At 39.4% G+C, this 26,504-nt stretch overlaps 2 protein-coding genes across 3 annotated transcripts in view; one reads left to right on the plus strand and one right to left on the minus strand.

The window, feature by feature from the left end:
• The window catches only part of LOC149802932 (phospholipase A and acyltransferase 3-like), a 35,339-nt gene extending 21,572 nt beyond the window's left edge, over nt 1-13,767 (minus strand). For both annotated transcript variants that reach the window (XM_089952427.1, XM_089952426.1), the window contains exon 1: nt 13,640-13,767. The gene's annotated coding sequence lies outside the window, so the exon portion shown is untranslated. The remainder of the gene's footprint in view (nt 1-13,639) is intronic.
• LOC149802933 (uncharacterized) lies at nt 12,642-19,854 on the plus strand. Its single transcript, XM_089953854.1, has 4 exons — nt 12,642-12,812; nt 17,678-17,841; nt 18,031-18,154; nt 19,726-19,854. The coding sequence occupies exons 1-4, from the start codon at nt 12,795-12,797 to the stop codon at nt 19,852-19,854; spliced, it is 435 nt and encodes a 144-aa protein (XP_089809980.1). The 5' UTR covers nt 12,642-12,794.
• The last annotated feature ends 6,650 nt before the right edge of the window (nt 19,855-26,504 follow it).

Here is a 26,504-nt window from a genome sequence, read left to right on the forward strand (position 1 = left end):
GCGGATGCTCTAACCACTAGGCCACCGAAGCAGTAGAGAATTATTAAACACTGTAGAGAGAGAGACTGCTAACTGTGGTATATTAATTGTCCACATGCATAATGTCTCGGTCACACAGCTTCTGACATCTGTATAACATGACATCCGTGAAAAGAATGACATATAGGTACATCATTCATATTAATTTTTGGACACAGAGGATACCACCCCCATGTTTTCTTGACTCACGATATGTCGGCCTATTCTGTGCACAGCTTTGAAAAGATGCAATGTTTATCCATTGGGCTATAGAAATGAAATGCCTTACTTTGGACTGTTTCTGTCAGCAGTTCAGTCAAGTAATTAGGTCAGGTTTATAAATTTCAACATAAAAATGCCAATAAATGGCATGCGATAATAAGCAAACTTAACCGATCTTGTAAAAATGTTAGTAAAGTTCAACATTTTATAAAAAAATAAATAAGCTATTACGTGGAAGAAAAACAAAAATGATTAGGATTCAATGAGCAACGGGGGGGGGGGGGGGGGGCGAACCCACCTCATTTTATAAGCGTTATTTTGGTAAACTAAAAAAACGTGAAACCATGACTTCTAACTTTCCGAGAGTGAGTTTCTCTATGGGGTTCAGGTATACACGTGAGTTTTACTACGACGACGCCGTATCGCGGTCGCGCACCCACCCTCACCCCTCGCTGCTATCAATTAAAAATTGTTATATCAAAGAATGGTTCATCCGGAATCTCATACTACACGTCTAGCTCGGGAGCGACTGGAAACAATACATTTCTCCCTGTGAGAGATTCTTTCAGAAAAACCTACAAGCTCGACAGGAAGCACAAGTTGAATACACAGAAGGTACAGAACGGTTATTTAAACGTGTTACTAAAGTTACTGAAAAAGTCGTAAGTTCGATGTTGGAACTTAAAAAAAGCAAAAGAAGAAAGATCACCCTTAAGACTATTTAAGAAAAGCGCGAAAACAACAACTGAGGAAAAAGGAGCACCCAGAAGTGGTTGGGAATTGGTCTTGTTACTTGTCCTAACAATATCCTCGATGACGTACAACGACTATAAGTTCTCATAGGAGGAAAACGAGCTGGTAATAATTCTCCGGAAATAATTAAAGAAGCAGCTGATATTTGTCAGCGATTATTCACAGGTGGCATCATGGATATTAGCATTTACCGAGAACTTATTGATGAGCTCGTTGATGACTATCACAGTGATTAGATAAATGGCAAGTAAAATAAGATGATCATGTACAATAGTCAACATGGACCAGTAATGGTCAGAGCAATAAACTCGCGATTACTTGGTGATGTTGTTCAGGGATTATTCAGAAGGTTAGCTCCAAAAGTAGCACCTGTTGCAAAACAATTATCAATGAAAGCTATTGATGTTCGTGAAAAAGCTCCTGGTGAAATCGTCAACGTTGCTGGTAAGGCATTCTCGGCAATCAAAGAAAGACTAGCACGATTAATACGACGAAAATCACAGCCAGTAAGATTATCAAGCACTGCAGTTATGCCTGTAAATGTCAGTAAAATAATAAATCAAGCTGCAAATCAGAAACTGGCAGCGATAGCAGATCAAGGACTCGGTGAAGCAGGCATAATATTTTAAGTTTAATATCAGGAAGCGGAGTTTTCCGAAGGCGGTAATCCTCGTGTTAGACGAAAATAATTATGAGAAAAATGTATAAGCGCATATCCGACAAAGCATTTGACATGAAGCACCTGTTCTTCAAGATGAACGTCTACGTGGTTATCAATTTTATTCTTATGACGCACGACTACCAAATCAGCGTGGAAGAATTGAACTGCAAGTTCATGATACAAGTAGATACATTTTACCCGCGGAGGCTTTCATTGAGGTAGAAGGTGAAATTATAAAAACAGATGATACTGTATATGCAGATGGAGTACGAGTTGGTTTTGTCAACAACGGCAGCATGGCATTGTTTGATAGCGCCACCTATATGATCGATGGAAAAAATATTGAGACAGTTCAGAAAGATGTTGACGTTGCTACAACAATAATAGGACTGGCAAGATACTCTGATGATTATACAAAATCAGCAAGCCACACAATAATGTTTTACAAAGACAATTCTAATCACCCAGACAACAGACCGTATAATATAAGACGACCAAAAAATTTTGCCAATAACGCTAACGCTGATGTGTGGCCGGTGGTTAATGATAGTAATACAGAATTTAACTTCAATTTACAACACGACAATCAATGTTGGAGGGAGGTCGTAGAAATTTTTCATGCGCGATTCCACTGTCGCACATCTTTGGATTTTGCAGATATGTTAGAAAAGTTATCTTTGGAGCTCAACACGCAGTTGCTCTTGCGAGAAAGGCTACCGACGATGACGCTATCTGGAGATCTGCTGGTGATGCTGGTAAAGTAATACTAACAAAACTTTCGTTATGGATGCCGGTAATGACTCCAACGATCGCAAAAGAACAGCCACTATTATCTTTTATGTACACTGGTGGTAAGTTTCTGTTGTCCTGGTTGACAACAACCACGGATAGTATGCAAACTTATATTAACGGTCAATTTACTTGGCACATAGCGTCATAGCAAAGTGTTTCTGCACCACGACATATATTTGTTGCTTTTCAGAATTATGATCGAGTAAACTCACAAGAACTTAGTCATATGATATTTGACCAACTTGGTGTTACCGAGGTTTCTTTTGCGAATAAACGGACAAGAACCAACAGAAAACATACTACTGAATTATGAACACAATCATATAGCGCGTGTATACCATCGGCTAATGACGTTTATGGGATGTGATCAAAACGTAGATACTTGTTTACAAATATCACAGTTAAATTTTAGAAATCTGTATCCGATTTATTACTTTCTGCTGGATCATCTTGATTTATCCAAACAATCTGTTGTTGACATACACTTCAGAGCCATCGTGAATACAGGTGGTGGTGCTAATTACAGAGCAATCGCGGTCATACTCAGTGACAAAGCAATGTTACTTGAAGGTGTTAGTAGTCCAATGAGAGTCGTTGTTGCACCAGTGGAAAATCTTCAATCGTTGTGATTTAAAAGCACGAGTATTTTATAAAATTTCTTACCATCATGCTAGTGTCAGTCTGACTCCTGGTCAGATCAAGAAGCTACGATCCGGATCAGCGAAAAAAATGCGGGTCAACAATAACGTTAAAGCACAATCAAATCACAGGCGGTGAAAATAAGCTGTCGCTGACAGCGCGCCAAATTAAACATCTCAATGACGCTAAACAATCCAAGACTGGAATACGATTTAAACTTTCTGCTGGTGCTATCAACGACGCAGTTGAAACCGGAGGAATTTTCCCACTTATCGCAGCAATACCAGCGCTGATATCTGCTGCTGCTCCAGCTGTTGCAAATGCTGCTGCGTTAAGTGCTGTTGAAACCGCCACTGGAATAGCATTAAAAGAAGCAACGGGAAAAGGTCTAAGATTACCAGGGAGTTGTTTCACATACGGGAGCGGCCTAAGACTTCGAGGGAGTATTTTCTCGTAACTTCCAGGGATAGTTTAATAACACCAATGTCAAATTTTGATTTAATCGATGCTGCTAAACAACTCAAAATAAAAAAGCTTCAGAGGTGTTTTTATGCGAGATCAGTTACCACAACATCCAAATAATTCTGAAACCGATATTATTAATCTCGATGCGCGCACTGGACCTGGACCTCAATGGGTATTATGCGCGATTGACCCCTGTGGAATTGTTTATTTTGACTCGTACGGGTTAACTCCACCACATGAATTTACCAGATATGTCATGCTGTACAACGTGCCAATCTGGTACTCAACGCTACCGACACAAAAATTAACCGATCTGCCAATAGCGGCCGTGAAGCAATTGCGGTGCTCGAGTCTATATCAAAATCATCATTACCACCTCACAAAGCTGTGCACAATTATAAAAGTAAGCGTTGGAAATCTACGATTTGAAAACGAAGAAAAGAATAATGGTTGATATGTATGGAAGAACACGCAATTTAGGTTAAACAAATATCTGATATAGATTTATCAAAGTACGTGACAAAAGATGATCTTAATGATCTCATGAACCTAGCTGGAGTTGACCGGGATCAGGTTGCTGTTTTTCAGGACCGATATGGCAGGCTAAAAACCAGCAACATCAAATGGAATGATATAATTCGACGAGTTCTCGGTACGGTCACGCATAATACCCCTGTGTTTACCGACGGCAGTATTATCAGAGATTCAGGTATATCGTTTACAACCATCTGAGATGAAATCGCTAATCGTTTGAAGAATACCGGTGACACAATGACAGGTGAACTCAGCATGAGTAGAAATAAAATAGTAACGCTCGGAGACCCAACATCAGACGAAGACGCGGCATCAAAAACATGTGGACGTTAACTACATCACAGTAGATAATAAATTATCCACGTTACGGGCCGAGTATGGCGTTCATGTGAGTATGTTTACGAATCTTCGTAGAAATATTAGAAAAATTAATGAAATCGTAGATGTTTTCTTTGGTAGTCCATTGACGGCTGACATGAAACTCTCTGATATCAAGACAAATATTGATACAATTAAGAAAACACTCGAAGACAGCGTAAGTGGAATTCCTGATATCGTTAACAAAATTAGTCTGATTAAAATTCCTCACAAGCAGATCACCAACGTAGTATACACTGTGTCATCGGGATTCGCAATATGGTCACAGAAGAATAAAACTCTCAAACATACCGCAACAGTTACTGGTGTGTATAGACTGTCTGTGTTCAGTGCTGCAAAATTTGAGGTATTTACAACGTATCCCTGGCGGCATTTAACCAATAAGTTTTTCGGGGTTGTGTCTGTTGTGTTAAATAGCGGAACCGAAGAAATATTTATACTGGACGCAGCTGATAAGAAATTAACCGCAACATCTTACTGGTGGTGTCTGAAATTTGTTGCTGAAATGCCTCAATTGGTTACTGCGTTACTGGCGTAGACAGAGTTAAGTGTTCAAAAATATAGATATGATCAAGTACGTGAATGGCAATCAGCGTTAAAAACCATCATTGAAAAGTACACCGTGAAAATAAAAATATACAAGCGGCGTGCAGTTGCCGTTGATGTGTCCACGTTAGTTGCATCCACCGGTATAGTGTTATCAGCGCTGACTCCGATAACAGTAGCATTAGCAACAATATGTGTTTCATCAGCAGCAGCAATTGCAGATGTTTTTAATATTATCGCGAAAAAGATATCCACGTGCTCGAGTACAAAATTGCACAATTATGTTACGCGGTTACATAAGGCAACAGCCGCGTACTCGAAATTATCATCACTGATATAATCCAGCCTCGATGATATAACAATATCTGATTTAGAATTTACCAGCATGGTGAAGATATACAATTAAGCAATTGATTTGGAAAACCAACATTTGAAAAAGGAAAATTTAAATAATGACCGAACTACTTCAGCAGATATCCGCGAACACAGCGCCGATAAAAACAACAATGATATCGACAAGCTCAACAACCCCTGAATTCAGTATTAATTTTCCAACTGCGATTCAGGTAAGCGAGATCGCTTTAGCGCGGCTGCGAGTATACTACAGTTGGCCAAATATCAGATCAACATCAGTCGACAAATTACAATCAAATAATTCGCTGGTTTTTGCAAATAAAAATAAACCAGATGGATACCCCCACTGGACCGTCATTAGAATACCAACCAGAAGTTATGATATCGAAGATATCAATGATGAATTTCAACGTAGAATAAAAAATATCACAGGCCAGATATCCAAAATAAAAATAACTGTTCATGAACCAACATTATAATCTGCAATAGAGATAAACTCTCCCGATTACGCTGTGGATATCTATCAGTCATCAATCAGATCAGTGTTAGGCTGGCCTGATGTTGCACCGGAGGCAGCTCCGCCGTTACCAGAACCAAAAAAGTCTGATTTTATCTCGGATAAACAATCATATCACGAAATTACCCCATCATACAAGGATCATTCAGTTAAAATAAAAAATGCAACGTTGTCCGGTTATCTTAACTTCATTAATAAGGACGATTAACTTGGAGTTTTGTTCTGAAAGATCTCGGGGGTGAAGTATTTACATCTACTAAGATTCGTCTAAATGAAATTATTGCATACTTTAAAATTATCAATCAGGAGCATACGAGACAACGAGAAAAACTACAGCAAAATTTCCAAGAACCTCTTTTTGAAATAACAAGTTCACGCAGCGAAATCATTAAACAAATTGAGATATTAAATCAGATTGTATCTGATATGAAAGATATTAACTATCGAGTAGTTGAGGTAACAATTAATAATAAAGGGATAGACCAAAAACAACAATTTTTAACTGCATATTCAATAACAGAGGCAGATCTACCAAATTGTAACTTTCCCGGGTATAACGCAGACGAACTGCAAAAATCCACCAACGATATCATCGAAGAGTTCTTTTCTGAAATACTTGAGCAATGGAGAAAAACACTACCGCCGGCAACTATTCTCCGACACAACAATGACCCAGCATGTATCTCCGGAAATCGTAAATATAATTATAATCGCAGAAAAAATGTAGATGAACCAGAAAACCGGACGGATTCAGTAAAACATATATATTGTCTATGAAAAAAAAAAATTATTTATCCCAATAATCGATTACACCTGCCTGTACTGACAGTCCTTGATAAAAAGAATCTACGGGAAGTAATCGGAGATAACTGTTTTGGCTTGAAATAGAACTGATACCAGATAGACCGTAGTTATTTTACTTTTTCCGTGTTAACCGTTACCACAAAAAATACAGCTGTGCTTTTCCTCTATCTCCAACACCACACCGGAAACAAGGCTGTAGACCAAGACTTCCTCGACGCACGCTGTGCAGATTTTGACCCCAGAATTCATTTACGCAGGATATATTACAAGGAGTTGAAGATCCTACCATCAACCACATGCATTGATTTCTTATTTGAGCCATCGTATATATAATATTTTTTATTTAAATACTTGTCTGAAATATAATATGGAAGAGTTTGAGAGATTATCTACAATATGGAATTATCAGCTAAATGATAAACCCAACATTAATGATCTTGTACCAATGAGATTTTCATCCTTGACAGAGTCAAGACTGAATTGTGTAGCCGAGCGAGTAATTGAACATTTTACAAATGCGATGCGTGGAAATGGGTTAACAAATCTACGACGTTCGCGATAAACAAATGGGCTGAATCGGTTAAGGATACCGGAGCTACAATAAATGAGGTCGCTAAGTTAGAGAAAACACTAAAATTCCCAATAATCGTAGCAACGACAACAGGAGAGGTTTTACACGATTCGAAACATTATAAAAGGGGGGGGGGGCTCCAATAAATATCGTTGATCATAATGCTCACGCGTGGACCAGCGCAGTCACAATATTTCCACGAGATCGAACTGTAAGATTTTACCCAGACTCTGGAACAAACATGTTTGATTTTATTCAAGAAATAAGCAAAAACGATCCTGTGTCAGTATGCTTATTTAAGAGTTCCGATGATGGAAAATATGATCAATTTGTTCGACCTAACTGCGAATTATATCGTAAAGAATCTCTTCATGAAACGATGGGAAATCTTGCGCAAAAATTTTCTACAGAGAATACTGAGCAATTACTAAATAATTGTTTACAGTTCCGTCAGTTGTAACCCACGCTTCCAGAAAGAAAAAATCGTGGAAGCCAACACGCGCTGAATTTCTCGATGATGTACAATTAAGTTGCTGTGAATACTGACACGGCGGATTGTGGAATACCAAATATGACCACAGTGACGTTATCTCGGTTGATATGGTCGCGTGTTTTACGGGAAGTTTTCTTTGATCGGGGGAGTGTTCTGGGTATTTTAAGCGATTTGGACACCCAACAAACGAGATGACCAGAGTGGCAATTAATGGACCATTACCTGATTTTACTCTGGCCGGATTCGCTCGTATTGTATCATTCGAATTAGCTAAGGACCTTCATCCGATCGGTTATGTTTGGTTTGGTAGACACTTTTCGGAAAAACGCTGGGCACCAATAGTGTTGTTACGAAATATGCTTAACAGTAAAATACTGATATCGTTGACGGTCAGCGAGGCAATTATATCATATCGGAACCAGACCAAAGTTTGGTTACCATCACCTTATGATGATAGCGCCGCAAATGATCTCGGTAGAAGAATACTTGGTAAATTTACTCAAGATGGCGCGGTTAATCATCAACGGCATCATACACGATTAATTATGGACGATGTTGAATATAACTTTATCGTCGCCGATGCAACAAAGAAAGATATATTTTATGATCTGGAAATGTTTATTTGTCTTACGGAACACGGTTGGGTACTATTGTTGGTTATATCAATGGCTAATCGCCACAGTATACTCATTTAAGATCTTCAATGCTCGCTTATGTCTATAAACTTATTATCAATGATAAATAGATTCCCTGACACTTCAGTCAGAGTTGCAACAGATTCATTTTATATCGATAAAAAATATTCAGAATTACTGACTCGTTTTACAAGTACTGGTGCATCATGGGGTTCGTGCAGAATAAAATAAGCAATGTTACGTAATTATTCTGAATCCACGGATGTTACGATTAAAGATATTTATATCAGCAATCAGATATCAGAATTATTGTCTGCGGCGTCCGTGTATGATCCAGTATCCAGACACAAGACTGTTTATCTAAACGGACCGGGGGGCGGGTCCTGGTATTCGGGTGATCGAATTATTTCGCCAGAATTCAGATGATATGATTGTGCTACCACCTACACACAGACTCTCAAAAGAAATGAAACAACGAGGAGTGCAATCATGTACTTATCACAGCTTTACTCGATACAAGGGTGACACATGGACTCCTGACCGAATGGGAGAGAAATATGTTCCAAAAAATTATTATTTGGGATGAAGAGTGCACAGTATTTAAAGATATATTAAAAAATGTTTCTCGATTGGTTGTTATTGAAAAATACAGCTGTGACAATGTGCGGTGATCACGGTCAACCACCACCGTTTGTTGGACCATCTCCACACGATTGGTTAAATAATTTTGTAGATTATTACGAGGAGATAACTGATGATCATATATCTCTTGATGCAAAATTAAGAGAATTTTAAAAAATTAATCAAACTACAACCGAATAAAATTAATTGTGAAATAATGCGTAAAATAATTTCAGAAACTTCAATGAACGACTTTCTGCAAACGTGGAATCCAACCGATTTGATAGTGGCAAGTAGAAAGATAGTTCGAGATACACTTCAACGGAGGTTGTTTGAAGCGCATAAAGAAAAATTCTCAGCGTTACGTGTACCATTGTGTTATAGACCAGCTGATACACGATGACAGAATATTGATGTAGATATACCAGGACAGTCAAGGAAACAAAATTTCGTATTATATGATGTTGTCGCAGTTGATGTCAGTGTTGTTGAGGATGCATTGTGTGCGGATAAATCCCCGTGGACATTAGGATACGCAATGACAATTCACTCATCTCAGGGGTTAACCATCTCTGATACTCGAGTTTGGATAATATATGATCGTGTCGAATGGTCAAATTTAGTTTATCTCCTAGTGTCTCGAGTGAGAAGAATATCTCAGCTGCGGAGAATTGTCATGGACGCTACAGAAATTATTGATGATGTTATTGACAGCAATATAGTAAGAAAAAAATTAGCCGGTTATAAACAAAGTGACAAAAAAATCGAGAATTTGATATTGATGTTGAATTTATCAACGCGCTGAAGCAGAAGCAGAATAATCACTGTGCGAGCTGTAATTGTGTAATGTTGTGGCAGTACTCGAGTAATAATCCAAGACAATTTACTGTAGATAGAAAATACAGTAGTCGCGGTCATACACGTGAAAATATGATGTTGACCCGTCTCGAGTATAATCGACGTAACGGCGCTAGTTAAGTGATCGCGGTGGTAATTGCCTGTCTTCGGGAATTGCTTGTAATTGTTCACGTATGAATCATCGTCGAGGATCAATTGAATCTAATCTGTAGATCGCAGGTCTAGCCGTGGATCTTACCATACTGGAAATTTTGTGTGACGTAATACTCCAGACAGGATCAGTTGCTCTTTTTTTACCACCTTCAAGTTCACCTGGTTCATATAAATATCTTAGTCACATTACCTAATACTGGCTGCACTGAAAAATCACATCGTTGTACTGGTACATGTTTTTTTGTGATTGCGTTAATAGGCTTCATGTTGGTTGTTCGAGTTATTTCATTATTTAACGCAGCTATCACACTTGGCAATCTTGCAACCCACTCGCGAGATCTTTTGTCTTGAATGATTTCCTTCGTGTATTGATATCCAAACAACCGCTCTGCAAGCGTTTGATTAAATCTTTAAACAATTGCCTGACCGCGGTGAATTCCAGTATGTCCTCGTCGTATTTTGACATTATGTTTCTTCATCAGCGATGATACTGCACCCTGAAATTCTTTACCAGGATCAACCTGTAACAACTGTGGCTATCGCAGACCATCTCGTGGTCCGAGTCCTCGCTGATAAATTCGTTTAAACGCAGAAGCTACTTAAGCAGCTGTCTTTGTTGATAACGGCTCTGCTTCTTTATATCTACTTGTAACATCAGCGACAGTTAACGCGTATTTGTACGTTACTCGACGTCTAGTATCATGTGGTAGAAATAGAATATCAGCCTGATGAACTTCATTAGGGACGCTGACATCAAAATGCGCGTACTGTATTGTTATAGGTGATGGTCGATAAATTTGCCATAATGCCTGTCGGGCTAATCATTTTTCAGCAGTAGAACGTCCGACACCTGCCGCCGAAGCGAGTTTACTAATCGCAGATCTACCTTTTCAATATCCTCTTGGGGAATAATAAATCGACTCCATTATTTCGATAATCGGTTGATTAATTACCGTTTCCCAATACAAAGCTAATCCTTCATTGCAGATCTCACCAATCAATTAGCTAATGATTCTTTGAAAGATTTATTGTTTATGGAATTTAGCGCGTGAATTAATTTCACATCTGTTGTGTGCCTATGATGCAGATCTTTACTTTTATAAGCTACATCATGAGCATGACACGCTTTATCAATAGCATTTATTGAATAATCACCTGCGTTTGGTTGATCTTTGTTATCAAATCTGATATCAAGTCGAGTTCCAGGGCCACGGTAATTATATCCTGGGAGGTGTTTTTCTCCTGGGTACTTAGCCCACGGAGTTCCTGGTAGTTTGGCTAACTGGGCGGCAATATCACCTCCTCTTTTTTAACGCTGACTTGTCAGTGGGAATAAATTTAAATTTTTTTGTACCACATTGTTCACACTTAACTGTTAACTGCTGACCTGTTATTTTTTGTTGTAATAGTTGCTAGTTCACCTGTGGGGGTACGCGTCCTGCATTTCACACAATATAAATCCATATTATAATTATATGGATGTAATTGATTTTTCAGCGGCAAGAAAACAAGAACCGATCAAGCATCATGCTGCGTTACCAAATTATGTGCGAATGATTATCATAGATCCATCTGGGTCTGGTAAGACAGAGCTGTTATTTAATTTGATAATGAAGTGGCTCAAATGGGATACGTTGTACTTGGTTGCACCGTCTGTAGATGATCAGCGATGTTACGAAGTACTTAAAAACTTTAATGAAAACGCAAAGTTGTTAAACGAAAACGATGATGATGTTATTGAATTTATTACTGACATCAGTGAAGCACCGTCTATAGATGATATTGATAGGTTTATTAAAAATGTAGTTGTGTACGATGATGTGATGCTGGATAAGCAATCAAATCCAGCTAGAATATATTCTCGAGGCAGACATAAAAACACAGATGTGATTTATGTAACCCAGCGGTATACACAAATACCAAAAGTGATTAGAGATAATTGTAATATTCTTGCTGTGTTTAACGGAGTTGGTACGCACACGTTGCAAAACATTCATCGGACCTGGCGAAATAGTGACATGGATTATAATCTTTTAAATAATTTATTAAGTGTCAGGCTTAGTTATCCCAGCATGATTTTATAATGATAAACTTGCATGATCCTCGAGCACCATACCGAGTCGGTCTTGATACAATTTTTAAATGACAGCAGCGGAGGGTGGGGCGACCTCGATAAGGCGTCATCGTAGTAAAACTCACGTGTATACCCAAACCCCGTAGAGAAACTGACTCTCGGAAAGTTAGAAGTCTCGGTTTCACGTTTGTTCCGTTTTTGTAATAAGGGTTAGTTTACCAAATAAACGCTTATAAAATGAGGTGGGTTCACCCCCCCCCCACCCCCTTGCTACTCAATGTGCTTACAACGTCTTGCTGATGGAGAAAAATTACGATAGAATTTAGAAACAGCTGTTGATGTTGTGGGGTTTAACGACATTTTTCAGCACAAGATAGGCTATACATTGCGGCCAGTATTAATGATGGAGGAAGAACCCGGCAAAATTCAGGAAAGAACCACCCACCCACGAGAAGCTACTGGCAAGCTTTCTCTCATACCCACATAGGCCAAACCCGAGACTAGAACCCACGCAGACAGAGGTGAGATGGCAATGATCCGTAACGGTGAGCGCTTTAGGCCATTCGGCCACTCGGAATTTAGAAACAGACTATACGCCGGGGAATTTCTTGAGAATTTATGTTCCAGTGGCAAGCTGACACGTTGGGTAGCAGACGATTTTGTACGCGCAAGACAACTTCTTACAAAATTGGAAACTTGGATTAAAATGCAGTATTGTTTTAAGGTAAACATTACCATCTGTTATATAATGTATTTATTTGTACGATTCTAAAAGATGCATAGTAAATCGAATTTTCTGGGTTACAGCACAGGAGTCGAACGTTTTTATCAATTAAGTACGGCGAAATCTCTGACAACATGAAACCACCTTTTCGGTAATATAAATGTACATTTCGCCGTACTTTACTGATAAAACGTCAGACTCTTGTGGTTACAGGTTTAAGAAGGTCATGAAGTGGGTCTACATGTTACCATTTAGAAATCACATTTTCATGTGCATTTCGAGTCTAAACGTGGGATATGTCTGCACACTTTACGAATATCACTTTTCTTAATTAAAGTACGATCGTCCTTTCTTGATACAACTTGGATTTTTGAACCAAAGTAACACGTGATCCAATATTTACAGAAATGACGTATCGTTGCGCAGATTTATCCGACGCGCAGAATTGGCCGACATGGTGGGTAAATACCGTCGAAACATGATAACATTTGACATGGTCCAAATCAGCCTGGCATTTGATCCGAATCAGCTCACACTCTTGGCCTAATCAACTATAGTAATTTGGGCCGAATCAGCTAGTAATTTGGGTTGAATCAACTAGTATTTTGGGCTGAATAAGCCTGTTACCGTTGGTCTTGGATCAACAAGTACTGCTTGAAGTAGGTCTCCGCATTCTTGTGACATTACTGGTAACCGTTGGTCTAAGTAGGATCTAAAACCCACTGTCAATACTTTACATGTAATATTTTCCCTCCCCCTCCCCCATTTATTGCATTCGGTATATGTGTATGACTATGACTAAACCATGAGAAAGAAAGTTTACTTACCTCAGTTGAAATGTCTTTACCCGATACTGGTATGCAAAACAATGATTTATGTTGAGGTTGGACTTATATACATCTGTTTTCCAGAACCTTCTGCCATACGCGTTTCCGTTTACGTCATCATTATACATAAGTTCTGGATTTGTGATTTTCAGATACTATTTTTAGCTGGCCAAACCTATCCCACAACCGCATCGGGTACGGTCATGCGCATTTGACGTAGGGTAACTCGAGTGACCTACACTTCTCACACAAATAGAACATGTCATTTTACATCGCCGCAGATAGTAGTAAACAATATGCCAGCCCACAAGTATAAGAGTTGAACTGTACGTTTTCATCAAGTATTTTTTAACAATAAATGAGTATCTATTGCTTTATGTTACTGCATCGTGACTCTCATCTTAACTCCGCCCCCCCCCCCCACTTATGACTGCATGGTAATGAATAATCCGAAAATAAACAAGTTAACTTGTCTAATTAGCAGCAAACAATGAACACCAAAGGCGGCACATCACATATTAAACAGATTCCTCAAAGATTTGCCATTTTAATTAAATGGGAATGAAATGTGAATCCCAAAACTGATTATGATACATTGGATTGGCTAAGGAATTTACTCTCTCTCTCTCTCTCTCCTTAGTTTACAACTCCTTGAACAAATATGGATAATAATGATGAGTTAACACTTCATGCGATACATTTGCAACGGCCAGTTGCTTCAGTACTATCAGCTATGTGTAACTCGTGTGACTTCTCGGGTTGGGCTTGGGATTTGATTACGTTGGCATTGATAATGCTGTGTTCACCTGTATGCATCCATCCACTATGAAATTAATTATATGCAACAAAGGGATTTGTAAGTCCTCGTGTTTTCGTGAGTATATAGTCTTTTGAAGAGTCATATAAATAAACGTAGATTTATACCATTTGTAATTCTGGTCACATAGGAAAACGTCCACCAGGGATCGTCCTGGGCTTCGCCAATGTCGCAAATTGCGATTTTTTTTCCTTATTGGCGACAAAAATATCCCATCTGGCGATTTTTTTGGCGACATACTTTTTGGTTATTTAATTTGTACATACAATCATGGATTTGGACTGAATAAATTTATAGCCAGAACGAAAGGAAGCCATAAACTTGACTAAGCAATGCATTGGAATCAATCTGTTACACAAACGATCCTTTGTTCTTATTGACAACCCTATCTTTACAGTGCATTGTTACATCATAATCTGCTTATGCTGACATCTGGGCTGAGTACTGTATGCTGTGATACAGTCAATCATGCTACCGCACTATACCTACATCTGACCGACTTCTGAAGACGTGAATAGAACAGATACAATTAATTGTATGGCTAATCCTTCTGTTTTTTGTTTTTTTTTATGCATATACCAATACAGTAGTTTTGCTGAACCTTCATAGAAAACTGATAACCTTTGAAGTACCGACTACTGTGTATAAATACAAAGCAAATGGAAAAAATCTCAATCACAATTACTTCTGTCGCCAGTGCAGCATTTTACTCATTGATCTTTTCCTTTTGCCATCAGTACCGTGTTACGGCTGCAGAGACTTAAACTCCGCAACAAGAAATAGCAAAAAAAACCAAAACAGTTTTGCATAATTAATAATAATTATTTATTTCTCAAAATACAGGAGTGAAAGAATCCCTAAATTGGGTGTGAATTTACGCTTATATATACGGTCCAATATTGCCAGGTGTTGACTGGTGTAAGTTTCATTCGTGGGAATGGAGATCCTATTTTTCTTGTCGAGAAAATTTATACAGCATTCAGTGATCATTCTTGGGATTTAGGAAGCAATCCGCTACAAGCTTTGTGAAGCTAGCCATAAAAGGGGGGGGGGGGGCTGCTGAGAGACTACTGGTGTCACCTGTCAGCACTGAGGACTGTGAACGTGGATTCAGTAAGATGAACCTCATAAAAACTGACATCAGAAATAAGCTCTGCATTTCATCTCTCGAGAATTTAATGAGAATCAGCATGTACAGATGTGAAAAATTAGACTTTGAAACTGCATTCAACAAGTGGGCAGCCCTAAAATCGCGACGGATCTTCATGTAACACTTTGTAACATTTTGTTAATGCTTGTTGTAATTAAAGTATTAACTAATCCATCTTTTGTAATTTTCATTGCCTGTTACATTATTAGACTAAATTAACACTTGGAAAAATGTACACTACTTTTTTTGGCGACACTTTTTGAAAATTGGCGACAAAATATTGAGGTTGGCGATTATTTTGGCGACAGATTTTTAAAAGCCAGGACCATCCCTGCGTCCACCCACCCCTTTCCTTTCAGAAATTGATCATCCAACTTTTTAAGTCTTATCCAGAGCCGCGGACAGGGTAGGACAAATTCCGGGGAGCCATAACGGTCAGGGGGTCCACCGTTGTTTTAATTTGTGATTCATTGGGACCTACTGGATAATTTTTCATAGGGTCCACAAATCCTGTCCGCTGTTCTGGTCCTCTTTGATGATTTTTGTGCTCATATATACTTTTCTGTTTTAGGCAGATTACTGAACTATTCACTCATGATTATTATACATACTATTTCTGTGATGGGTATACAGATGTCAAACCTTTACAGATTTGTTTGAAACTTTCTTCACGAACATACATGTTAATGACAATCGCTTACAAGTTGACCCACGTTGATTGCGCATGCGTTAAATATTGGCCCGGAAAACCCCAAATTGACTTCCTGAAAAAGGTCTATAGGAATTATTAACATTTTTCTGTTTATAGCGTCGTTCGTTTAGGTACAACCCCAGGTGGGCGGAGCTTAAGGTGTAAACATTGTATTTGGAAATAAACAACAACACTAGCTGTGATTGGTGCATTATGTAAGAGTTGTACTTTCTGTTAGGGTTAAAAAAAAAGTTGTGCCTCTTGGCAACATGTTAGATTATGTTAATTCATATCTAGATCATAATTTGTATTTGTTATGATTTATTTTTAAATGTGGTACACATTACTCATGGCAGAAACTGTGTCTGTTGTGACTAGATAAATCTTACCCCTGTCGGTAATGGGTCAGAAAGAACCCAGAAAGGCCAGTAACGGGTCAGAAAGGACCTGGATAGAAACGGCCCGAGTTACAAATGACGTTTAAAAGATTGATTAATAATAATAATAATAAGAAGAAGAAGAAGAAGAAGACAGCTTTTCTACAATACACATATCTATTCACTTCTAAGTCAATGACATTTTTACATATATTGCTCAAACACTGAGCTGCAAAAAAATGAAGCACTGGTCTGTGTGGATTAACACCTAGACAAAAATAAAGCACGGATAGCAAACAGCAGACCTTTACCGATTACGCAGATTGTAGTACGGATATTAGGAAAGAATCAGCGATCGCATTGTACCTTTTCACACTTCCTTTACCTGTTTTCTGTCTCAGGTTTAGTTAATATGTTAGGACACTTTGATAATCACAATTAAGACGCAAATACAAGTCTCTACAATCACAACTCTTTCCCATGCCTCCAGTCTCAACAGCGCTTGATGTGTCATACGATTTTAACAGTTTTTGTAACGATTAGTGAGACACTCCTGACTGAACTACCCTAGGAGATTATCTGCAAACTTCCAATGGGACGAGGAAACATCTACTCCAATAAGGTATATATGCATGAGCAGCAACAAATAATAAGATCATTACATGTAATACCTATATAAACGGCAAAGTCTTTACTGGTGATCACTAACTCAGGTGCTTAGGGATTAATTTGTATGCTAATGTTAGTACAATTTATTTATTTTAATTTTAACATTGTTTTACTAAATTACCTGCTGTGTACAATTTATCTCTGCGACGGTGACCTGGATGAATTCGTAAGGCGATGAATTAAACTACTCCGTCATCAGCTTCCTTAATTTTTATATTTCCATAAGTCACAAGTTGCCGTTATACATATGACAGAAACAAAAAATCATTATCTGGTGCGAAAAAAAAAGAAAAAAGAAAATGGAAGGGTTTTTATTGTTTGATTTATTTCACAGGTCCTTAGTATTGGCGAGTTGTCGAATGATATTCCTGCGGCCGAGTCAACGGAAATTGAAGTGGATCCGTATGGGGCAAGTACGATTGTCCACATCCCCGGCACAGACACGTCATTCGATATCAGTGACAGAAACATTGGTCCAGTGAATCTTATTGAAGAAGAGTATGTATATGCAAGTAATACTAGTAATATTTGCAACGGGTATGAGAAAGTTCTTATAAACTTGATTTTGAACTCCTTGGTAATCATATACAAACATGAAACATGTGCAACCGCTATACTTCCTTAAAACACAAATGCGTCAATTTTGTATGATTGCGTGCATAAAATTGTGTTGTTTTTTTTCTTTAGGTCAGTGCACGATGTTTTGACTGAGACGATGGTCGAATACCATGGGGTAACGTATACAATCCTGGAAGGATCTTCACAGAAACATACCCGGCTATTGGTGTCCAGTCTCGGTTGTTCATATGGGGTAAAGGTGTGTGAGAAATACAAAATTATAAATAATAATGTTGTGTATATCTTGTCGAAAAAGTGTAAGTGTGTGTGTGTGTGTGTGTGCGTGTGCGTTTGTAAAATGCGCGAAACGGGGACATCAGTGTAAATACACACCAGCAGACCAGGGACACACCTCGAAACGGGGACATCCCCGTTTTGTAAAGTCGGCTTAAATGGAATGCCTAGACCTTAATGATACAAACCTTAAAAAAGCGTATCTGACCATGTCCCCGTTGTGTCAGTATTTTTTCAGATCATGATGTATACAACAATACACACGTCCCGCTCGACTCAAAACCTCGCGTGTACCATTTGGAAAACTGCGTCCCCGTTTACGCACAAAACAAAACAACCTGTTTTGCTGTCGGCTTGCACACTTTGCTTCCGAATTACTAACCAAAGATGGCATCAAGAAGAACTAACAGTATTTAAATCATTTATGTAAACATAGAAAAATACATACGATCTATTTTTTTTAACACAGAGAGCAATATTGATATACATGTTTATTAATGGGTAGTCCAATGTTCATAAAACATTTTGCGAAATTAGATCGGGAACACAAGAAATCTGAATAAAATGGTTCATGCAGATATAATGCACGGTTTTTACGATAGGCAAGAGATGCTAGTCATTCATCTGTGCTTGTATTATTTTATCACCTTTTTAGACCTGAGCATTCATATTGTTACATGCAATGTGTCTCTTAAGTGAAAGCAAGAAAGAAACTGTAATAATTTTTCTCTAATTAATGCATGACCACCAATATCACAACATTACATTTACATCACAACTTCACAAATGCCAGCCTACCTCACAACTACCTCACAACTGCATGGTTTCTCCTGATTACATTTCCGTAACGTAGCGCAGGTACTTAAATACTGCACATGGAGCGATGGCTGATAATGGAGAAATCCTGCCAGCATTAAATATTCATATATTCAGATATGCAAATGTGCCCGCTAAAAACAATGGCTTTGATTGGTTGTACAATACATTCTCTCCGGGGGAAACAATCCCATAAACCATCAATTCTACTTCCTGCTTCCGCTTGAACCAAAATTCGTGTGGACACCTTTCAAATTTGAGCAGTAACAATTGTTAATTGCTGCATCTTAGTTACACTTTTCTTCATTTATATATATTTAAAAATGATCAGACATACAGGTAATTATAACTGCTGACGCTTTGATTTATTTGACAGTTTATCTTAGTGCGCAAATTTAACAAACTAATTTGTATAGACCACAGGAGTCGGACGTTTTATCAATAAAGTACGGCGAAATCTCTCACAATATGAAATCTCCATATCGGTAATATAAATAAACACAAGGAGTGCAAGCGTGACCACAACCCTTCGCTCGATTCAACTTTTCTCATGCGTCTTTTATCGCTTCAGAATCGCAAGAAGACTGAAAAACTACACATATACATTCAAAAGACAGTAAGGTACCAACGCATAAGTCTTGGACGACCATCGCATGAATCCAATCCGGCGAATTAACGTTTATTTTCACCACTTTGGTCAAAATCCCTTTTTAGCAAAATCGACTAGACGGAAGTAGCACATTCTACCAGTTTCTACCCTGCAGTAAATATACGTTAGGGTCTAATAATTGTACCGAACACAGCGCAGAATCTTTGAATATTAGGGAAATTTATGACGGTTGATGACGTCATCAACCGTTATTTCTACTATCAAAACTTTGACTACATATTTCTGTTCTGGAAATTTAAATAAAATTATAAAATGATACAATCTGAAATACAAAGCAAGATAACCATTTTATCTTGTGAAATAACTTTCATCATTTTATTCAGCATATTGCTAGACCAATCTGAGTTTTCGTTTCATTCTTTTATCAATTTGACTTTATTGTCTCTTTTTGTGAATATTGGCAGAATTTATTTTATATTGTACTTACATTGTTTTTTGTTCAGTTATATGTCTTAGCGTTTGATTACTTCGTAAGTAAGAAGTTTAGTTTGCTTATTCATATACTACTATAGTCCTACATGTAAGACATAGCACATTTTGATTTTGTTTAGGTGTCTTACTATCCAAATAACGGCCTTGTATAGTGTGTTCCGATGTCGTTGACATCGGAATGAGTAATCAACGTTTCAGGATTATCTCAAACACTTGGCAGCCTATATCGACATTTTCCCACTAATTTATGTGTAATTGATATACTTACTGTTCTGTCTGTATCCTGGTGGAATGAAAATAGGACACTAGCAAATGGATGCATTTTCACGTTCCGTTGACATACATTTGAATTTGTTGCAATACGACGGTAGTCGAGGTATGCTAAAGCAAGTTCAAGTAGATTCATGTTGGGAATATGTTTCTTGAACGTAATGAACCGTTGCTTATAGTTCAAATAGACATAATATATTTTGTATTCGTTTCGTTAAAAAAATAATATTTCAACTTAACCCGATTTCAGCATTCTCGACTTTCCAGTCAACTGAAATGTAGGCCAAATAAACTTGAAAACGGGTCCATTTCTTTTGTGAGAATTTGAATTTATTAGAGAAAAGGCATCAGAGTAAGTAAAGTCTGACTAAAACATTACTTTGTAGAAAAGCGTCTCTATTTTAGTTGTCAGTTGTGTGAAATATTCCTGAAATTTTACGTTCGTGATGATGTTAGTCGACGTCAAAACATACTACACGGCGCCGTTTGTTAGGCTGTATGACCCTGACGCCCACAACATAATATCAGCGTCAGGTCTTACACGTAGGACTAATACTACTATAGTCCGACTCTACATCCCCGTTTGTTTGTACCCCCCTACCGACTTCAAAAGTGAGAAAGTTTAATGTGATAAAAAGTGCACAAAACTAAGTCAATTGAATCATTGATTTATAATTTCTAAACTGACTGACCAGAATGGCTCTAATGCTGCATCCCCTGCACCATTTCATGCTTAACGGACTTTCCATACTAACACGGCGCCATATTGCGTACACTATAGGCTAGTTTATTTCCATCAGACAACATAATGATGTAGTTCATCCTGTTCGGCAACTGCTGAATAATTGCGTAAATTACATAACGTTGAGAGTTTGGAATTATATTCCTCTGCATACATGAACATAGAAATTAAACTGCTTGTTAAATCCATATGAAAAGCAAATTTGAAGTTGTCATTATTTTTCTTTGCTTGATTCGACATTGTAAACATAGGAAGCAGACGACTTATGTATGTACAGATGTAGTTGTGATACACCCCTTTGCTGAAAATGGACTTGTCTAGAAACTGGAAATGGATCCAAGCATGTCTGTCTATTACACTGAAAACTTCCGTTAAGCATGAAACGCGCAAAGATGACGGTTTTAGGCCACTCTACTCAGAGTCAGGTTAGTAACTATAAATCAATGAATGAATTGACTAAGTTCCTTGAACTTTTTATCACATTAAAGGTTTTCATTATTTAAATTGTTAGGGGGGTACACACAAACGGGTTTGTATTATCAGACTATAGTTAAGGTATTATTAGAACTGTTTGCGTGAAAACTATACTAGAAAGTATTTTATTAGTTATATTCATATGATATGTGTTGACGCATTTGTACCCAAAGATAATTGTTTGTTTTCTGAAGTGTTTATGATTAACTTAATTTTGATTACACTTGACATAGGGTGAAAAGATCATATAATTTTATGTTTATGTCATTGCTATTTTCTTTTTAGAAAGACAGTTACTTCTTTTAAAGGGGCAGAGTGGTCTAAAGTGCTCTCCGTTACGGGTCACTGCCATCTCACGTCTGTCTGCGTGGCTTCAAGGCTAGGATTCGGCTAACATGGGTATGTGAGAAAGCTTGCCAGTAGCTTCTCATGGGTCGGTGGTTTTTTCCCGGGATTTTCCCGGGTTCTTCCTCCACCATTAATACTGGCCGCCATACATAGCCTATCGTGTGCTGAAATATGGCGTTAAACCCCACAACAGCAACAACTTCTTTGAAATAGTTTATATTCATTTCATATTCATTGTATATCAGTGTCATTAAATGTAGCTAAAGCTACGTAACTAGTTTTAGATACTTCGTGTGAAACAATATACTGTTTGCAACAAATAATGACACTGACCTGAAAATTTACTGTGCTACAGATGAGACAAAATTCTCATTGCTGTATAAAATGAAATATGACAGAAAACACTGATCGGTGCACACAGACTATAGACCTATGCACTTCATAGCCTCCCAACTCTCTTAACAACTACAGAAAACTTAGTAACATCCAGAAATGTGTTATGTCAAACATGCTTTATTCTAATTTTGTTAAGCATATCCATTGTGCCCCAGTTGAAACAAAAGTATACTTACAAATATTTAATGACAATATTGCACTTACCAGCCAAAAGGAATCATTTATCCGTCGACACATATCCTCTACTACTACAACAGAGGTGTGGGCCCAGTATCATTCCATTATTTACAACGTAATTTTCTAAATCAGATCTGATGAAAATGAAACATTCTCTTGCAATAAATATTAACTATTTCTTGTTAATTTCATATAACATCCATATATTAAATGTAATAATACTTCAATACTATGCAACGTTTTATGTTGATTTTGTTTTGTTTTTACTCATGCACAACTACTGTGTACTTAGGATGACACGGTCACGCCACAGTCCTCATAAACATGTTTGTATTAATGCACCATATGTAAATATTTGCGCGTAAACTATATTGCAAAAGTGAGAAGTTCTTTTTTACTTTAAAGAAAATTATTGGGTGAGAAAAAGAATCTACATTGGGTTATGGACAGAGACAAGGAATTCCCCCTCGGCAAGCCTCGTGGGGAGACGGATAATGTAACCACTTGACGGATTTCCTTGTCTATGTCCAAATCCCCACATAGATTCTATATATATGTCTCTTTCTCACTCTGTCTCCATATGTATGTCTCGTGCTCTCTCTATATATGTCTATTTTTCTCTCTATCTCTTGCACTGTCTCTCTTGTTCAATCCCTCTCTCCCTCTTGCTCTGTCCCACTTACTCTTTCTATCCGTCTTCTCCCTGTATAACTTTATCTTATGCTTTTTCAGCCTTTCTTGCTTGATATCTCTTGTTCTGTCTCGCTCGCTCTCTCACGCTCTCGTTTTCTCGCTTTCTGTCTCTCGTTCTCTGCGTCTCGCTCGCTCGTTCTCTGCACCTGTCTCTCGCTCGCTGTCTTTCACTCGCTCTCTTGTTCTGTCTTATGCTTTCTTTCGTTCTGTCTCTCGCTCTATCTCGTGCTGTCTCTCACACACACAGTCTCTCGCTCACTCTGTATCTCTCACACTGTCTCTCTCTCTGCTCTTTTGTTATCTACATTTTGAGCGTCTGAGTACTGTATGCTATGTCCTGTTAGTTCTAGTGTATGTGCACATTGGTTTTGGTTTTTTCTTTATCCGTATGACCCAGAAAAACATAGTTGACACCAACTCTTCACTAATTGTGTTGTACCTAGGTAAATACCAGTTCACGCCTTACAAGTGATAATGTGCATAAACAAACACCGCAAGCACGTACGTTCAGAAAATGACTATCATCCAACCTATACTCGTATCCTTCATTAGCGACTGCGAACCCCCCCCCCCCCCGGTCTTATAAACGACGGTCACTTTTCTAGCCGCATGGCGACAAAGAACAGTTTTCAATTTAACAGACGGGTAATCTCGAGGTCTAAGCCCCTGTACACTAATCATTTAGAAATCCTCCAATAAGTAATTATTTACATTTATTCAATAAAATAATTGTATTTATTCATAACTAATATCGATACAATAAACATCCGATCATCATCATCATCATTGGCGACTCAGTCTCGAAAGACCATGCGAATAGCGCCCTTGGGTGTTGTCTGTCTCTGTTGGCATCGTCTGCTGTGGCTGTGCAGGCCTATACGTGAGTGACAGTCCCTATTGCAGTTGGTGCCGACATACTGGGAAGTCTGCGTTACTGTGGTTGCTGCCGTGTTCTTCTTTCTCTTACGTTTCTCCGCCGCCAACAGGCCTCTCCTCACATCAGCGACTGATATGTCATTGTTTACCGTCAGTCTCCAGGTGCCTCGGTCCTCGGCCAGCTCTTCCCAGCCATCGGGTGAAATGTTGCATGCCTTCATGTCCCTCTTGCATACATCTTTGAAACGGAGTGAGGGGCGGCCGACTCTTCTCATGCCAGTGGCCAGCTGTCCATATAGGATGTCCTTTGGCAGCCTTCCATCCTCCATGCGTCGGATGTGTCCCAGCGATAGAAGGCGGTGTTTACTCAGCAAGGAATACATGCTGGGGATACTTGCACGCTGCAGGATCTCGCTGTGTGGAACACGATCTTGCCAGCCCAGCTGATTTTCAGGATACGTTTTAGGCACCGTGTATGGAAGGAGTTGACCGGCGTTCTTGCCTCATGTAGGTACTCCAGGTCTCACTTCCATATAGAACGGTGATTAGAACGCAGGCCTGGTAGACTCGGACCATGGTGTGCTCTGTCAGCGCGTTGTTTTCCCACACCCTCTTCGTTAGTCATGCCATGATGCAGTTTGCCTTTCCAAGCCTTCTGTCTAGCTCCATATCAAGCGAGAGAGTGTTGCTGATGGTTGACCCCAGGTAGGTAAAGTTGTTGACTGCTTCCAGGGTGACACTGTTGATTTTGATGGAAGGGGCAATGGTGGTATCTTGCACGCTGACATTTGTTTTTTCCAAGCTGATGGTGAGACCAAACTTCATGCAGGCATCAGCAAAACGGTCCCCCAGTCTCTGGAGGGCTTCCTCGGTGTGGGTCACAAGAGCTGCGTCATCTGCAAAAAGCATCTCCCTGATGAGCACAGCTCTTACTTTGGTCTTTGAGCGCAGTCGTGCCAGGTTGAACAGCCTCCCATTGGACCTGGTGTATAGATATATGCCATCCGTGGACGAGTCGAAGGTGTAGGACAGGAGCAGGGAGAAGAAGATCCCCATAAGTGTTGGTGCCAGCACGCAGCCCTGCTTCACGCCACTGTTAATTGGGAAGGAGGTTGAGGAGGATCCATCATACAGGACTGTTCCCTTCATATCTACATGGAAAGAGATTATCATGCTGAGGAGTTTTGGGGGGGGCAACCGATCTTACTGAGAAGTTTAAAAAGGCCCTTCCTGCTGACCAAGTCAAAGGCCTTGGTGAGGTCGATGAACATCATGTAGAGTGGTTGACCTTGCTCTCTGCTCTTCTCTTGGAGGTGTCGTAGGGAGAAGATCATGTCTGTCGTCGACCTGCCTGCTCTGTAGCCGCACTGAGATTCCGGGTACACACGGTCCGCCAGCAACTGCAGCCTATTGAGTATGATACGGGCGTACACTTCACCAACGATACTCAAGAGCGAGATCCCTCTGTAATTATTACAGTCACCGGGGTCGCCCTTGCTTTTGTAAAGGGTCACAATTGTGGCATCGCGCATGTCTTGGGGGACTGCTCCTTCCTCCCAGCAGAGGAAAAGTAGCTCATGCAGTGGTTTAATCAATGTTGCTTTTCCACGTTTGATAGCTTCGGGCGGGATGCTGTCACTACCTGGTGCTTTGTCGTTTGGGAGGGAGTCGATTGCTTTGCTGAGCTCCTCTAAGGTTGGCACTTTGTCGAGCTCTTCCATGGTGGGTAGATTCTTTATGCTGCTGAGGGCTGCGTCAGTGACTGACGTTTCTCGGGAGTATAGCTCTGAGTAGTGCTCCACCCATCTGACCATCTGTTGCCCACGGTCTGTGATCTTCTCTCCCATCAGAGATTTCAGGGGAGCGACCCCTTTCACTGTAGGGCCTAGATCCTTCTTGATGCCACTGTACATACCTTGGATGTATCCGGACTCGGCACTGCGCTGGATCCCTTCACACAGTTGTTGCCAGTACTCGTTCGCACATTGTCTATCGATGCGTTGGGAGTTACTTCGGGCACAGCGTCCCTTCATTAGGGCATTTTTTGCAAACTATGAAGGCTTTTCGTTTCTCCTCGATTTGTGGTTCCATTCTTGATAGGTGTGCGTTGAACCAGTCCTGGCTGGGTCGTTCCTCCTTGTCAAACGTGGACATAGCTGTACTGTAGATGGCACCCTTCATGGTGTTCCACTTGGCTGTAGCGTCGTGCTCAGGCAGGTCCTGGAGAGCTCTGTCGAGGGCGGACACATACTCCTCCAAATTGGCGGGGACTGACATCTGCGCAGTGTTTATGCGAGGGCGTCCTTTTGTTTTGAGCGGTGTAGTGTGTGTGGCTGTAGTCGCACTCTGCTGGTCACGAGGGCATGGTCGGAGTCGCAGTCTGCACTGTGGTAGGGTCTGGTGGAGAGGACGCTG

This window comes from Sinohyriopsis cumingii, chromosome 3 (genome assembly GCF_028554795.1).
Source record: "Sinohyriopsis cumingii isolate HCF-2022 chromosome 3, ASM2855479v2, whole genome shotgun sequence".
Lineage (NCBI taxonomy): Eukaryota > Metazoa > Mollusca > Bivalvia > Unionida > Unionidae > Sinohyriopsis > Sinohyriopsis cumingii.